The 16,219-nt window shown below is 42.8% G+C and overlaps 1 protein-coding gene across 1 annotated transcript in view; it reads left to right on the forward strand.

Moving 5' to 3' along the window:
* The window catches only part of LOC134325658 (ryanodine receptor 3), a 235,154-nt gene that overhangs the window by 135,124 nt on the left and 83,811 nt on the right, over positions 1-16,219 (forward strand). Inside the window, exons 39-48 of the mRNA XM_063007904.1 lie at positions 1,045-1,318; positions 3,174-3,288; positions 4,655-4,787; positions 6,625-6,728; positions 8,139-8,274; positions 9,690-9,867; positions 10,027-10,135; positions 10,684-10,804; positions 13,869-14,038; positions 15,106-15,326. Coding sequence (XP_062863974.1) covers positions 1,045-1,318; positions 3,174-3,288; positions 4,655-4,787; positions 6,625-6,728; positions 8,139-8,274; positions 9,690-9,867; positions 10,027-10,135; positions 10,684-10,804; positions 13,869-14,038; positions 15,106-15,326 — 1,561 coding nt within the window. The remainder of the gene's footprint in view (positions 1-1,044; positions 1,319-3,173; positions 3,289-4,654; positions 4,788-6,624; positions 6,729-8,138; positions 8,275-9,689; positions 9,868-10,026; positions 10,136-10,683; positions 10,805-13,868; positions 14,039-15,105; positions 15,327-16,219) is intronic.

The raw sequence follows: 16,219 nt of genomic DNA on the forward strand, positions 1-16,219 counted from the left end.
GTGGTTTTACATTGTCTTGTTGAAAAATGCATGGACGTCCCTGGAAAAGATCACGTCTTGAAGGCAGCATATGTTGCTCTAAGATCTCAGTGTACTTTTCTGCGTTAATGCTGCCATCACAGAAATGTAAATGATCTTTGCCAAGGGCACTGATACAGCCCCATACCATGACAGACCCTGGCTTTTGGACTTGTTGCTGAAAACAGTTTGGATGGTCCTTTTCGTTTTTGGTCCGGAGCACACAGCATCCATTGCTTCCAAAAACACATTTCCACTGTTTGATGGTCCATCCTAGATGCCTCTTAGCCCAGAGAAGTCGACGCCGGTTCTGGACATGGTTAACAAGGCTTCTTTTTTGCACAGTAAAGTTGTAAGTGGCATTTGTGCATGTAACTCTGTATTGTAGTGCTTGACAAAGGTTTGCCAAAGTAATCCCTCACCCATGTGGTTATATCAGCTATTGTTGAGTGGCGGTTCTTGATGCAGTGCCGTCTGAGAGATCGAAGATCACGGGTGTTCAGCTTAAGCTTGCACCCTTGGCCTTTACGGACTGAAATTCCTCCCGATTCTTTGAATGGTTTAATGATATTATGCACTGTAGAGGGAGAAATACGCAAATCTCTTCCAATCTTTCTTTGAGGTACATGAAGTTGAGCAGACAAAACATATATTTTGGGTAATATTTTGGGTAAATGTAAGGAACACTGCATTTTTATTTTATTAGCATTTTCCATACTGTTCCAACTTTTTTTCTGATTTGGGGTTGTACGTTTAATAGACAAACAAATGACTATGTCACAAACATCTGGGACAGGAGTCCAAAAGAACATATCTGGCTACAATATTTTTAAGAAGATTAGAATATGTTCACAATTAAAGCTACTATCAGAGGTACAAAGAATAAGTAAATGTAGACACAGTAAATGTAACTTATTACTACCCATCCATGATTTGTACACATTCTATTATACAGTAAAATAATGGAACTGTATCTATAACAATAATATTATAAGAGGTTATCATAACCTGTGCTTATTATTACAGCCAACTTGAAGGAGCTGATATCCCAGACCATGGTGAGCTGGGCTCAAGAGAGCCACATCCAGGACCCGGAGCTGGTGCGTGTCATGTTCAGCCTTCTGCGGCGCCAGTATGACAGCATTGGTGAGCTGCTACGTGCCATGCGCAAGAGCTACACCATCAGTGCCGCCTCTGTGCAAGACACCATTCACCTCCTGGCCTCGCTGGGTCAGATCCGCTCACTGCTCAGTGTCCGCATGGGCAAAGAGGAAGAGCAGCTCATGATCGATGGCCTTAGGTAAGACTTGTTTATCTTATATCTTTATGTTGAATTTTTCTGTATTCATGGGAAGTTTCATTAGCAGCTGTGCAGATGTGGTAGGACTTTGTTTAAAGAGTTAAAATAAAGATTCAAGATTGGCATGTGTTGCATTCGTTGCATTTTTAGCTGGTACAGAAATACAGTAAAGTGTAAAGACGACTGCTCCACGACTGTATAAGGCAGATGGTGTCCTGGGGGGGTGTCCTCCCAGACCTGGATCAGGAGGGCATCAGTGAGCTCCTGGACAGTCTGTGGTGCGACTTGGTGACGTCGGATGCACAGATACATAAAGTCCCAAAGGGTTCTCAATTGGATCCAGGTCTGGATAATGTGAGGGCCAGTCAATGGCATCAATGCTTTTATCGTCCAGGAACTGCCTACACACTCTGGCCACATTGTCCTACATCAGGAGGAACCCAGGGCCCACTGCACCATGCAGCGTAAGGTCTGACAAAGGTTCTGAGGATTTCATCTCGGTACCTAACAGCATTCAGGGTACCGTTGGCTATCACATGGAGGATTGTGTGACCCTCCAAGGATATGCCTCTCCAGACCATCACTGACCCACCACCAAACCTGTTATGCTGGATGATGTTGCAGGCAGCATAACGTCCACTATGGTGACTTTTTCACGTCTGTCACATGTCCTCAGTGTGATCCTGCTCTCATCTGTGAAGAGAACAGGGCACCAATGGTGGACCTGCCAATTCAGTGTTTTCTGGCGAATACCAATCGAGCTGCATGGTGCTGCGCTGTGAGTACAGGTCCTACTAGAGGATGTCGGGTTCTCATGCCACCCTCATGGAGTATGTTTCTGACAGTTTGTCTGGCAGTGCTCCACCTGTTCCTCATCGCACAAAGGAGCAGATACCAGTCCAGCTGCTGGGTTGATGCCCTGTCCTCGTCTCCTCGTGTCCTGGTATCTCCTCCATGCTCTCGAGACTGTGCTGGGAGACACAGCAAACTCAATCAAATGAGGCCCGCCATGTATTTCCTAGATTTTATTGTCTGGGCTTTATGCAGTTAATTAAACTTTAGACGAGACAACAGACATAACAAATACGAGTTATGTTACCACATACCAGTTGCGTGTTGCCACGACGTCATTTCCCCCAGTTATTCTACATCTGGTCAAGACCAAACATTCACAACCGACTCAATGAAATTATGATAAGGTAAGTCTGAGATCAAATATAAACAGTACATACCATCAGCATCATGTATTTATAAAGCCTATATTATTTGGCTGTATGTTGTGTCATTGTAGTCTGTGGCCCGTGACCAGATATGTAATTATTAATCTGGCCCTCAGTGGGTGAAAGGTTCCCCACCCCTGGTCTAAAGCCTTCTTAGAAGAGTGGCAAATCTTACAGCCGTAAAGGGGGGAAAAAATCCAATCGAATGCTTGATGCAGGTAGTTTTTTGAAATTGATGTTGAATAAGCTAATGGTCAGTGTTTACATAAACTGACTGGATTTTTTATTATTATTTGAGCTTGCCTTCAGATACGAGTCAGATTGCTCTAAATGGTTTCTACTATATCGTGTGCACATTGAAATTCATAGGATACTTTATGCATACATCAATAGAAGCACACACATCTGAACAGATGATTAATGGTGTAGCTTGAAGGCAGCAGGTGAATTACATATGCATTCATTTGCAAGTCTAACAATTGAGACAATTCAGTACTGGCTGTGATTGATGACTATTTAAAGGCTGGCTAGTCAGATAAATGGGAAAACAAGAAGCATTTTATAGATAACACAAAGAATAGAACAGCAAACCTAAAGACTTTTGTAAGCTGTTTTTGTTTGTTTGTGTGCTTTAGTGACATCATGAACAATAAGGTGTTCTACCAACATCCCAACCTGATGAGAGTACTGGGAATGCACGAGACTGTCATGGAGGTGATGGTGAATGTGCTCGGGGGAGGAAAGTCTCAGGTACTGTAAGAAAGAATTTTGGCTCTAGTGGATGGTGTTTCCCTCACAACCAAAGTGTCATAATACACTGCCTGGCCAAAAAAAAAAGATCACACACTCTAATATTTGGTTGGACCGACCACCTTTAGCTTTGATTACGGCACGCATTCGCTGTGGCAAAGTTTCCACAAGCTTCTGCAATGTCACAACATTTATTTCTGTCCAGAGTTGCATTAATTTTCCCCCAAGATCTTGTATTGATGATGGGAGATTTGAACCACTGCTCAAAGTCTTCTCCAGCACATCCCAAAGATTCTCAATGGGGTTCAGATCTGGACTCTGTGGTGTGAAAATGATGTCTCATGCTCCCTGAACCACTCTTTCACAATCTGAGCCCGATGAATCCTGGCATTGTCATCTTGGAATATGCCCGTGCCATCAGGGAAGAAAAAATCCATTGATGGAATAACCTGGTGGTTCAGTATATTCAGGTAGTCAGCTGACCTCATTCTTTGGGCACATAACGTTGCTGAACTTAGATCTGACCAACTGCAGCAACACCAGATCATAGCACTGCCCCCACAGGCTTGTACGGTAGGCACTAGGCATGATGGGTGCATCACTTCAGCCGCCTCTCTTCTTACCCTGATGCGCCCATCACTCTGGAACAGGGTAAATCTGGACTCATCAGACCACATGACCTTCTTCCATTGCTCCAGAGTCCAATCTTTATGCTCCCTAGCAAATTGAAGCCGTTTTTGCCGGTTAGCCTCACTGACAAGTGGTTTTCTTAAGGCTACACAGCTGTTTAGTCCCAATCCCTTGAGTTCCCTTCACATTGTGCGTGTGGAAATGCTCTTACTTTCACTATTAAACATATCCCTGAGTTCTATTGTAGTATTACTACGATTTGATTTCACGAAACGTTTAAGTGATCGCCGATATCGATCATTCAAGATTTGATGATGTTTCCCCACTGTCCTTCCACTTTTTAATAATGCATTGGACAGTTCTTAACCCGATTTTAGTAGTTTCAGCAATCTCCTTAGATGTTTTCTCTGCTTGATGCATGCCAATAATTTGACCCTTCTGAAACAGATTAACGTCTTTTCCACGACCCCAGGATGTGTCTTTCGACATGGTTGTTTAACAAATGAGAAGCTACTCACTACATCATTTAGGGTTAAATAACTTGTTGCCAGCTGAAACATAATCACCCATGCAGTAATTATCCAATGGAAGGCTCTTACCTATCTGCTTAGTTAAATCCAGGTGGTGACCTTTTTTTTTGGCCAGGCAGTGTATTTGTATTACTGTTTGTATTTTTATCACTATAAACAGTATGCATATCAATTTTGGAAACATAATCACTTACCTCCCTGTACAGGAAATCGCGTTTCCTAAAATGGTTGCCAGCTGCTGTCGCTTTCTGTGCTACTTCTGTCGAATCAGCCGTCAGAACCAGAAGGCTATGTTTGATCACCTGAGTTACCTGCTTGAGAACAGCAGTGTGGGCTTGGGTAAGTTCTTCAACAGGACTGCAAGTTTCTATAGACATTATCACAGTCGCAATCACTATTTCGCCATCCTAAATTATGTTGCATAATACACAGTCAGAAGTATTTGGACACCCAAATGTCACATGTGTATGTATAGTATTTGTCAACTGCTTAATCCAAAACCATTAGCATGGTTGTCTCCAGTTCTGAGAAAGATGTACACTAGATTTTACAGCATAAGAGGATGGATTTTTGCTTTTCCTTAAGCAAAAATGCGCTAGTAATGTTGGACACTGATAAAAGAAAATAAAGCCTGACTTTATGATTGACGATTGGAATTCTAATTCATCCCAGAGATGCTGCATTGTAGTGGAAAAAAAGAACATGTTATGTTCTCTTTAAATAAACTCCAGTGGCCTGCACAGAGCCTTGACCTCATCCCCATCAACAGCTTTTTGGAATGAACTGGAACATCAGTTAAGGCACTGATCAGCCATAACATAAAAACCACCTCCTTGTTTCTACACACACTGTCCATTTTATCTGCTCCACTTACCATATAAGAGCACTTTGTAGTTCTACAATTACTGACTGTAGTCCATCTGTTTCTCTGCATGCTTTGTTAGCCCCCTTTCATTCTGTTCTTCAGTGGTCAGGACTCTCCCAGGACCACTACAGAACAGGTATTATTTAGGTGGTGGATCATTCTCAGCACTGCAGTGACACTGACATGGTGGTGGTGTGTTAGTGTGTGTTGTGCTGGTATGAGTGGATAAGACACAGCAGCGCTAATGGAGTTTTTAAACACCTCACTGTCACTGCTGGACTGAGAATAGTCCACCAACCTAATATATCCAGCCAACAGCGTCTTGTGGGCAGCGTCCTGTGACCACTGATGAAGGTCTAGAAGATGACCAACTCAAACAGCAGCAATAGATGAGCGATCGTCTCTGACTTTACGTCTACAGGGTGGGCCAACTACGTAAGTAGGAGTGTCTAATAGAGTGGACAGTGAGTGGACACGGTATTTAAAAACTCCAGCAGCACAGCTGTGTCTGATCCATTCATACCAGCACAACACACACTAACACACCAACACCATGTCAGTGTCATTGTGTCACCATGGCAGTGTTGAGAATGATCCACCACCTAAATAATACCTCTGTGGGGGTCCTGACCATTGAAGAACAGAGTAAAAGCAGGTTAAAAAAAGTATGTAGAGAAACAGATGGACTACAGTCAGTAATTGTAGAACTACAAGGTGCTCCTATATGGTGGAGCTGATAAAATGGACAGTGAGTGCAGAAACAAGAAGGTGGTTTTAATGTTATGGCTGATGGGTGTATATAGAGAGTGATATCTGTGATTACACTCTAATAGCATTTCACAAACAAATGGTATTACAATAAACAACTCACTCATAATTAGGTGTCTAAATACTTTTGTTATGTCTAATTTAATATCATTAAGTGATTACTGTAAGTCAGTAATATTTATTATAGATGTTAATGTATTTTTATAATTATTTTGCTTAGCTTGTTTTGTATGCATTAATAATGTGTGTTGTAACACTGTGTAAATATTTAAATATTTACCATGCAGGATGTAATCTTTGCTACAGGCTTATTGCTAGATCCCAAAGCTCTCAAAGTTTTCTAGTAGCAAGAAAGACTTGAATTGACTTGAATTGTAATGTACAGCTAATTTTAGCTGATCTAAATTTGCACAATTATTTATTATTTTTAAATAATTACAAACATAGTTACTAGTGTACACTTCCTCTTTTTGGTTTTCTGAATTACTACATCTGTAATTTAGTCGTACTTGTGGTAAAGTATGTGGATTTATGTCCTCACAGCTTCTCCATCAATGAGAGGCTCCACGCCTCTGGATGTAGCTGCTTCCTCCATGATGGACAACAACAGCCTGGCACTCGCATTGGAAGAGCCTGACCTCGACAAGGTTTGTACTCTTCTTCAAAGTCTAATTTAAGGATAGGTTTTAAAAAATATATGTATTGTTAATACTGTCATATTAAGAGTGTACAACTTGTACGTGCACACTCGTTGGTCACCTTATTAGAAACAGCCTAGTAATACTGAGTAATCCTTAAACTAGGGTGACCATATTTTGTTTTTAAAAAAAGAGGACGCCTGGTTTGGGGAAGGAAGGTGTGTGTGTGTTTGTGTGTGTGTCGTTGGTGACACCATGGCAATGTGTATGGGGTAGAGGTTTAAATAGTTGACAAATGAGGAGTGTTTTTAACTTTAATTTGATTCACTTTAATTACTTGCTCCCATCAGTAGAAACCCAGCAGTAAGGTGTGTCTTCTAGTGCTTGCTGAGCAATTTCCACAGAATGCAGGGCCATCACGGTGTTGACAAGAGCCTCTGTGTTAGTACGTGCACGTGCAAATCAGACTTACTGTATTTTAACAAAACAGATGCACTCCTAAAAAGACCTAAAAACAAACCAATGCAAAAACATCCACACAGAATAGCGAGTGCGGACTAGAAAAGCCGAATCCCGGACATTTTTAGTGATTTAAAAATCCCGGCCGGACGCATTTTTTAGGTCTCAAAAGGAGGACATGTCTGGGAAAAAGAGGACGTATGGTCACCCTACTTGAACCAGTTGAAGATGACTGTTGCATGCTAGGAACCTTGTCATGCTGAAGTAACTCTTGTGCCCCACAGGACCACCACAGAGCAGGTATTATTTGGGTGGTGGATCATTCTCAGCACTGCAGTGACAATGACATGGTGGTGGTGCGTTAGTGTGTGTAGTGCTGGTATGAGTGGATAAGACACAGCAGCGCTGCTGGAGTTTTTAAATACTGTGTCCACTCACTGTCAACACTATTAGACACTCCTACCTAGTTGGTCCACCTTGTAGATGTAAAGTCAGAGACGGTCGCTCATCTATTGCTGCTGTTTGAGTTGGTCATCTTCTAGACCTTCATCAGTGGTCACAGGACACTGCCCACGGAGCGCTGTTGGCTGGATATTTTTGGTTGGTGGACTTTTCTCAGTGAGGCGTTTAAAAACTCCATCAGCATACCAGCACAACACACACTAACACACCACCACCATGTCAGTGTCACTGCAGTGCTTAGAATGATCCACCACCCCAATAATACCTGCTCTGTAATGGTCCTGAGAGAGTCCTGATCATTGAAGAACAGCATGAAAGGGGCTAAATGGATGGATGTAATTCAAAACCCACTGTTTGCATATAACTTTACATTGACACTGAGGCCGCAGTACAAAATTTAAGCTCCTGCTTTTGCATTTTCATGGTCCATGTGATCCGAAATTGTCTAGTGTGTACATAAATGTCTAACAATACAATATTTTGTGTTTGTATGTTTAGGTGGTCACATATTTGGCTGGCTGTGGGCTGCAGAGTTGTCCCATGCTGCTTGCTAAGGGTTACCCAGACATAGGCTGGAACCCGATTGAGGGAGAACGCTACCTCTCCTTCCTCCGTTTTGCTGTCTTTGTCAATGGTAGGTCAAACGGAGTATTTCATTTATCATGATATGGGTCGCGCTTGGGTGACACAGTCTGATAGACCAACTCACTACGGCTGAACTTTGCTAATGACCAGCTAGGCGTCTACACAGACATTATTGGATATGTCTGAGGTAGGGGGTGGCCCAAGGACACTGATCAGGATAAAGCATTTAATGAAAATGAAATGGGCTAGAAAACAAGCCACCAACCGGCATCTGAGTGTAAAATTAATTATTTCAAGCCAAATTAGATTTGCACCAATACTGTATAGACAAATTTAAAGCCTTTTTTCGTGGCTATAACAGTCTCCACTCTTCTGAGAGGACTTTTCACATAATTTTGAAGTGCAATTTGTCCTCGTTAGTCAAAAGAGAATTTAGGTTTGGGGATAATGTTAGAAAAGACGCTTTATATAAATTGATGTTATACATTTCTTAACTGGACACTGTTAGCAGCTGGATGCTAGTCTAAATAATTATTTATTGCTTTGACTGATGATTATTGGTGATGCTGTTTGCTTAGTTGACATGCATGGCGGGTTTTTGGGTAGCACTGTCACCTGTCACAGCAAGAAGGTCCTGGGTTTGATTCCCAGGTGATGTGGTCTGGGTCCTTTCTGTGTGAAGTTTGCATGTTCTCCTGGTGTCTGCATGGGTTTCCTTCGGGTGCTCTGGTTTCCTCCTACAGTTTAAAGACGTGCAGTCAGGTTAATTGGATATTCAAAATGGTCCATGACTGTGTTTGACATTAAAAACTTCAACTGATGAATCTTATGTAACCAGTAATTACCTGTCCGTCATAAATGTAACCAGAGGCCGCTCAGATGGTGCAGAGGTTAAAAGCACACGCTGCAACCAGAGCTGGATCTCGAATACATCGTATCGAATCTCAGCTCTGCCTTGCCGACTGAAGGCTGAGCGGCCACATGAACAGCGATTGGCCTGTTGTTCAGATGGGCGGGACTAAGCCGGATATGAGTCTCTCTCTGTCAGACTGGTGCAATTACGACCTCTGCTGGCTGATTAGAGGCACCTACACAGAGATGAGGAAAGAGTGCTCTTAGGGTGTGTCTCTCCGTACACAACGCTAGGTGGCACAATACTCGTCAATGTGTGGGTGATAAGATGCATACGGCTTGCTGCCCCCGTGGGTTAGCTTCGATCTCCTCGGTCAGAGCAGGGATCAGCATAGGCAGAGAGGAAAGCATGATGCTTGATGACTTGGGCAATTGGACGTGCTAAAGGGGGAGAAAAAGGGGGGAGAAAATGTATTAAAAACAAATAAATAAAAATAAAAATAAATGTAACTAGAGTGTGTAAAACATGATGTTAAAATCCTAATAAATAAATAATAAGTAAATAGTTGACATGCACATACAGCAGTAACTAAAATCCTCTTTACTCTGTAGGTGAGAGTGTTGAAGAGAACTCCAGTGTAGTGGTGAAACTGCTGATTCGTCGGCCTGAATGCTTTGGTCCCGCCCTGCGTGGCGAGGGTGGAAACGGTCTGCTAGCAGCCATGAAAGAGGCCATTAAAATATCAGAGACCCCAGCACTTGACTTGCCTGGCACTGCCCAGGGCCTTGTGTCAGACACGTAAGTTGTATAAAGTTTTATTAGGTACAGCTAACCAGACCATTTCATTGCATATCCAATACTGTATGATGTGTGATGAAATATTATCAGCACAGCTGTGACCTATATATATATTTGTTTGCACTGTTGACAAATCTCTCTGTGTCTCAGGTCTACTGAGGATGATGAGGAGGAAGAGGTGGTCCATATGGGAAATGCCATCATGTCCTTCTACTCTGCGCTTATTGATCTGCTAGGACGTTGTGCACCTGAAATGCATGTGTGTTACACATCTGCCCGCTTTCAGTGCATTCACTGTGTGCAATCAATACAATGTTATTTGAATAAATCTTCCAGATTAATCCTAGATCAGTGGTCCCAATACTCTTTGGGTGTTATTGTCTCTAATCACCACTAGGTGGGAGCAGCATCTCGTTGCAGTGTAAAAAGCTCAGGATTCACACTGATTTTTCACTCTATAGTTATTTTATTTTAAATCCTCCCGCCCCTGTCAGTCCGTGAAATTATATCTTATATGAAACCGGTCCGTGGTGCAGAAAAGGTTGGGGAACGCTGTCCTAGATCTTCATATAATGAAATCAGACATTAGGTCATGCTACACTATATGGCCAAAAGTATAAAGACACCCAAATATAAGTTTGTTGGACATCCTGTTCTGTGACACAAAACACCTTCATATTCTATTATTTTTCATATGATGTATATATTTTTTGCATTTGTAATATTTAAATAAGTTAAAAGTGTCTGAGTAAAAATACTTTAACAGTAGCATGTCAGACCACTTATATATGACCCTCTTGCATACAGCTGATCAATAAGGGGAAAGGGGAGGCTCTGAGAGTTCGTGCCATTCTGCGTTCTTTGGTGCCTATGGAGGACCTGGTTGGCATCATCAGCATCCCTCTTAAAATGCCAGTTGTCAATAAAGGTTAGAACCTGGACTACATTTCTTGTAGAAATTGTGATATTTAAATATGCATGGATGCACGCATTATGTGTGTGTGTGTGTGTGTGTGTGTGTGTGTGTGTGTATGTGAATGTGTGTGTGAATGTGTGGTTTGATTCTCTGTTTTCCTTTACAATCTCTCTACACGGATATCCAGCAACTGTCAGATGGAATAGAAAGATCAGAGCGCAGGGTCAGCCAACTTACGGCGCCCCTGGAGCAGACAGGGTTAAGGGCCTTGCTCAAGGACCCAACAGTGGCTACATAGCAGAGCCTGGATTTGAACCGCCAATCTTCCTCTAGCTCTACCCAATAGGCTACCACAGGCCCAAAGGTTTATGTGTTTCCGCCCGGTTAGGCAGGGGAGCGTGCTGGCCACTCATTGTGGTGGTGGCTGGTCTGGGGGTTGTGGGGTAAAAGGGACTAAAGAGTACTGGTTTGAAGCATGATACGTGGAACATAGGATTAATTCTCATGGATCGTGGTGATTCCAGCATATATGTCACTGGATTAACAGTTCTGTCCATTAGCTGTTGTATCACTGGTGCTGACATGAGACAGGTTGATAGCTTGGGCTTTGGGTATTTACCTGAGTTCTTCTTAGTGAGACTGGTAAGGGAAGTAGCTACAGAGCCTCTGGACCAGCCAGGCTGAGGTATGGCAAGGCAATTCGGCTATGGTCTTCATCTATAAATCCCAAGAAGAGGACAAAAAAGGTGTAAAATTGGGATGTTTCTAGTTTTACATAGTTTACATAGTCATTGAATAGGTGCTGGGAGACAGCAGGTGTGTTTATGAGACCAAATGGTGTTCATAGTTCCCAGATGGCTTTATGATTGCTGTTGTTCACATGCTGGATGTGGATGAGATTGTAGGTGCTGTGCACATCTAACTTAGTAGCTGCAGTAACTCAAAGGCAGTGTTCACCATCAGCAATGGGTTCGGGCCTTTGATCTTAATTCGATTAAGACCCTGATAGTCTATGCAAGGACATAAGACTCATCCTTCATGGACACAAAAAAGAACCCTGCACCTACGAGAGAGATTGATGCACAAATAAAGCCTAGAGCAAGGGCTTCTTGGATGTACATGTCTATTATTCTGTGTTTTGAGGCAGATAGGAAAAATAGCCCACCTGGGTGGAGTACTTCAGCGGGACTACTGCTAAATCAATCAGCTCTTTGGGTTTTTCAGAAGGAGCAGAGAAGCAGGTAGTTTGACAAAGGGTGCTCTACAGGAGGACTGACTGAGCACACTAGTCAATCCTGGAGTTGTGTTGGTGCAACCAGGGAAACCCCAGGATAAGAGACAAATCTGAAGTTTGGGTCAACAGGTGCGATATCTTTTTGCCTTGGGTCCCTAACTACAGGGGTTGGACAAAATAACTGAAACACCTGGTTTTAGACCACAATAATTTATTAGTATGGTGTAGGGCCTCCGTTTGCGGCCAATACAGCGTCAATTCGTCTTGGAAATGACATATACAAGTCCTGCACAGTGGTCAGAGGGATTTTAAGCCATTCTTCTTGCAGGATAGTGGCCAGGTCACTACGTGATGCTGGTGGAGGAAAACGTTTCCTGACTCGCTTCTCCAAAACACCCCAAAGTGGCTCAATAATATTTAGATCTGGTGACTGTGCAGGCCATGGGAGATGTTCAACTTCACTTTCATGTTCATCAAACCAATCTTTCACCAGTCTTGCTGTGTGTATTGGTGCATTGTCATCCTGATACACGGCACCGCCATTGGATGCACATGGTCCTCCAGAATGGTTCGGGAGTCCTTGGCAGTGACGCGCCCATCTAGCACAAGTATTGGGCCAAGGGAGTGCCATGATATGGCAGCCCAAACCATCACTGATCCACCCCCATGCTTCACTCTGGGCATGCAACAGTCTGGGTGGTACGCTTCTTTGGGGCTTCTCCACACCGTAACTCTCCCGGATGTGGGGAAAACAGTAAAGGTGGACTCATCAGAAAACAATACATGTTTCACATTGTCCACAGCCCAAGATTTGCGCTCCTTGCACCATTGAAACCGACGTTTGGCATTGGCACGAGTGACCACAAAATATGACAGTTAATGATTGGACCAGTTGGTGTCTTAAGTCTGCAAACAGTAAGAGTTGTCAGAAGAAAAGTGATGGGGTAAACATACTATCTTGCTCTATCTTGCGTGAGTAAATAAGCCATGCCTCAGCCAAAAGTGAACCCATTCATCCATGCTCCCCCTGAGAGGTCTGTGAAGTCTTTTTAATCCATACCTGACGTTGCTTAAATGGCCGTTTGTCTGCACACAGGCATACTTCTTTTCTTGTTGCTTGCACAGAGATCTGAGTCATTAATGACTCTTCTGTATGCACTGTTTTTTACATTGTACTTGAGAACCACCCAATCTGTCCCTGAGAGTAGTTTTTTCTGAATTTGGATTATGCTGATAATATGTATATATTTTTTATTAATTTCTATTTGTAATTATTTAACCCATTTTGAACATTTGCACAGTTGGTAAGTTCTAAGACATAAAAGACTTAGGAAAAGTTTGATAAATGCTGAGCTAAAAATCAATGCAGGAGCACTGGTTCAGCAATCTAATGTGGTAGCCTACCACTGCCAGGACCAGAGTTTGCATCCCAGCAGTGACATTGGCCTGACCATGCACTTAACAGACACATTTGATTATGTCTGATTGAGAGAATGCCAAATGGTTAATCATCTACTTGCTTCTGCAACAGCAACTGCTACTGTCTGATTAAGGTGCCAGGCATGCGTGGCTGATAAATACAGGGAGCATATTGTATTCCTTTGTGCATAATAAAGGCTCTCTCCAGGATTCCACCATTGGCTGCTGTGACAAAGTGGCATTTTCACACATCGTAAGAGGTGTTAGCAAGGGTGTTGTGGGGGACGACGCATTGCATTTGGGAAGTAGATCCAAATTAGGAAAATGCAATGACAAAGCAATAACACCCCAATTCACAGAATGAGTTTATTATGAGTTTCTATTATTTTTATTTTTTTCATTATGTCTTGCTTTCCTTTTTAGATGCTACTGTGACTGAGCCCGACATGTCTGCCTGTTTCTTCCCGGACCACAAGGCACCCATGGTGTTGTTTCTGGATCGGGTCTATGGAATCGAGGACCAGAGCTTTCTGTTGCATTTGCTGGAAGTCGGCTTTCTGCCTGACCTCCGAGCTGCAGCCTCCCTTGACACAGTGAGTACATGCACCTTTACTTCAGAATTACAGCTGATGTGTTACTATTTTTCCTCAACATCCTACTCTCTGATCTTATTAACCTTTCTACATTGACAGCAGACTGTCTGTAAAGTAAAGACTGATTTACTTGCTCGACCTATTAAACTTGGTTTTGTCAGGCCAATTAAACTTGTTCCATTGATCCACTTTCCAATTCCGATGTCTTTATGTCCAGTGTAGGTGCTTTCAACAATTCTTCTCATGACCAGTATTAAAATGATCTGCAATCTGAGCCACAGTAGCACTTCTTCCATACCAGACTCCTTAGCCTTCATGTTCGGAGACTTTGCCACTCAACAACAGTGCATCCTGGTGCCATGTCTATTTTTAAGTCACTGAAATACTTGATTGCCAACATGTTCAATTTCAACACCTGCAAGCCAGTTGTAAGCTAATGTGAAGGTGGTCTTCACATTGGTCGACACTGGCTTTTTGACCGGATGCAACTACACAGTCCAACACAGAAGTGTTTTATGCAAGTGCTTAAGTGTCATGGATATATCACATGTTCGGCTGATGGTAGTTACACTCATACATGCGTTAAATGCAGCAGATTTAGAAAGCATAAAGACCTAAGTGACATTAATAAGGGCCAAATCAGTATGGCCCAATGTCTGGGTTAAGCGATCTCAGAAATACCAAGGGCTCCTTATAGGTGGACGTGGTGAGTACCCACCGACAGTGGACCGGGAAGTGTTGTTGGGAACCTTGCTATTGTAGCCCAGACATTGGGCCATACTGATTTGACCTTTATTAATGTCACTTAGGTTTTTATGCTGCCCAAATCTGCTGCATTGAACACATGTATGAGTGTAACTAACATGTAATATATCCATGCACAACTGGCATTTGCATTTTTAAGATGTATTATGCTCATGGTATATGGCTATTTTTGTTACCTAATAAGTACCAAATGGTGACCAAATGTTGACTACATACTACATCTTCAAACAGTGAAGTGGCTGATGTGTGTACATCTGTATTCCTGAGTTCTGACAACAAATATAATCTATTTTTTTCTCTAGGAAGCTCTAAGAACCACAGAGACAGCTCTGGCTATGAATCGCTACATTGGTACAGCTATGCTGCCTTTGCTGACTCGCTGTGCCCCTCACTTTGCTGGTACAGAGCATCACGTCACGCTTATCGACTCCACACTCCACACAATCTACCAGCTCAGCAAGGGTTCCTCACTCACCAAGGCCCAGAGAGACGCCATCGAGGAGTGCCTGCTGGCCGTCTGCAAGTGAGTCTTAGTAAATTGGTATTTTGATCCCTGGAACATTTTGTTTAACTTACTTGTTGGTCCATAATGAGACTTAAAAAAAACATGGGATTTATGATGTTTTGTTGCTGCTTATCTGCACATGGTGTTTCAGCCATGTTGTTAGCCAAGGTGAACTCATAAAGCACAGTTAAACTGTACTCTCAATGAAGGTATTTTAAGACCTAGAAAGATTGGTGAGCGTATTATTCCCTGTTCACGGTAATAGGATTTGCTCACTGGCACACTGTATATTAAGTATAGGTCCCGAGTGCTGCCATCTTCAATTTATAAGAGCTTTAGTGCTGTTTGAGCCAGTGACCTCGGTCACAAGGGCTATGTACAGTAACTCACCACTCTAAAACTCTACATTATAAGCCAACCCAAAACTGAAAAAGGCTGAAATGTTAGGTAAATATACACCGACAAGGCATAACATTATGACCACTGACAGGTGAAGTGAATAGCACTGATTATCTCTTCATCACAGCACCTGTTAGTGGGTGGGATATATTAGGCAGCAAGTGAACATTTTATCCTCAAAGTTGATGTGTTAGAAGCAGAAGAAATGGGCAAATGTAAGGATTTGAGCGAGTTTAACAAGGGCCAAATTGTGATAGCTAGGCGACTAGGTCAGAGCATCTCCAAAACTGCAGCTCTTGTGGGGTGTTCCCGGTCTGCACTGGTCAGTACCTATCAAAAGTGATCCAAGGAAGGAACAGTGGTAAACCGGCAACAGGGTCATGGGTGGCCAAGGCTCATTGATGCATGTAGAGAGCGTCTTTGTCGCTTACCTGGGGAACACTTAGCACCAGGATGCACTATGGGAGGAAGGCAAGCTGGCGGAGGCAGTGCGATGCTTTGGGCAATGTTCT

This window comes from Trichomycterus rosablanca, chromosome 13 (genome assembly GCF_030014385.1).
Source record: "Trichomycterus rosablanca isolate fTriRos1 chromosome 13, fTriRos1.hap1, whole genome shotgun sequence".
Classification (NCBI taxonomy): Eukaryota; Metazoa; Chordata; class Actinopteri; order Siluriformes; family Trichomycteridae; genus Trichomycterus; species Trichomycterus rosablanca.